At 35.4% G+C, this 1,072-nt stretch overlaps 1 protein-coding gene across 2 annotated transcripts in view; it reads left to right on the forward strand.

Moving 5' to 3' along the window:
- The window catches only part of CCDC91 (coiled-coil domain containing 91), a 206,048-nt gene that overhangs the window by 149,932 nt on the left and 55,044 nt on the right, over positions 1-1,072 (forward strand). The window contains exon 11 of one of the 2 annotated variants that reach the window (XM_023514715.1): positions 763-1,003. The exons of the other annotated variant lie outside the window; for it this stretch is intronic. Within the exon in view, the coding sequence (XP_023370483.1) occupies positions 763-801 (39 nt within the window). The 3' untranslated portion in view covers positions 802-1,003. Of the gene's footprint in view, positions 1-762; positions 1,004-1,072 lie in introns of those variants that run through there. 2 annotated transcript variants of the gene reach the window in all.

Here is a 1,072-nt window from a genome sequence, read left to right on the forward strand (position 1 = left end):
CATCACTGTGTACATTAATGCAGCCATGGGGTACAATGTGCTGGTTTTATATACAATTTGAAATATTTTCATCAAACTGGTTAACATAACCTTCATGGCATTTTCATTATTTCTTTATACTTTATTTCTTAAAACTTGAATGGTGATAGGATTTGATTTAAATTACAGACAAATCAACAATGACAGTGAGAACTTTGAGTTGTATGGAGTCATGTGCCATGACAGTCAGGAATTGGTACATCTGGTGGATGTACTATCATTGATGGCCTGTAATTGGGTATAGATTTTTAGGTGGATCAAACCAAGTGGAATTTTTACTTGGAATGGCTAGAAAATCTCATAATATAAATGGTAAAAACAATTACTCAAGAGGGAAAACATAGGTCAGACATATAGGAAGCTATCAGAAATTGAAATGAAGATGACATCACATGATGAAGAAAGGTAATACATAGCATTTACTAAGTTACAAGCACGAATCTAATACTATCTGAGAGAGAGAGGAGTGTGTGGGTTCTTTACTATTGTAGATATTATTAGCCCCTAAATCACAACGCTAGAAAGTGATAGTCTGGCTCTGGAGTATGAGCCGTTGGGCAGACTAGCTCTGTGGCCTCATAGAAGGAAAGAATAAGGCTGAAAGTTCATGAAGTGGTCAGAAAAGAGGAATGAAGGTTTCAGATTGGATGCCAAGAACAGGAGGATAATAGAGACTCGTTTTTATGTTTTCTTAGCTATATTGCGCTGTGTAATTTCTTCCAGATCCAAGCAGCTGTGGAGGAGAAACACTATGTCTTTTAAAAGCTTAAAGTCTTGTTTTGGAAAGAAGAACATATATCCTAAGTATAAGTATAAAAACATATATCCTAAGTAATCATGTGAAATCAAAATAATGGCTCAAAGCAATAATATGAGGTCTGACAATTAAGTTTGCAAACTTGTCATTGTGTGCTTATGTAAGGGTTGTTCATAACTTTGGTGTATCTGTGTCTCACAGCTGTGTTCATGGTAACTTGTGGCTGTGTCTTGCTGAGTGATGTTCATTATTATTGTATGATTTTGTGTGCTGTCA

This window comes from Otolemur garnettii, unplaced genomic scaffold (genome assembly GCF_000181295.1).
Source record: "Otolemur garnettii isolate 467f Iridium unplaced genomic scaffold, OtoGar3 scaffold00057, whole genome shotgun sequence".
Lineage (NCBI taxonomy): Eukaryota > Metazoa > Chordata > Mammalia > Primates > Galagidae > Otolemur > Otolemur garnettii.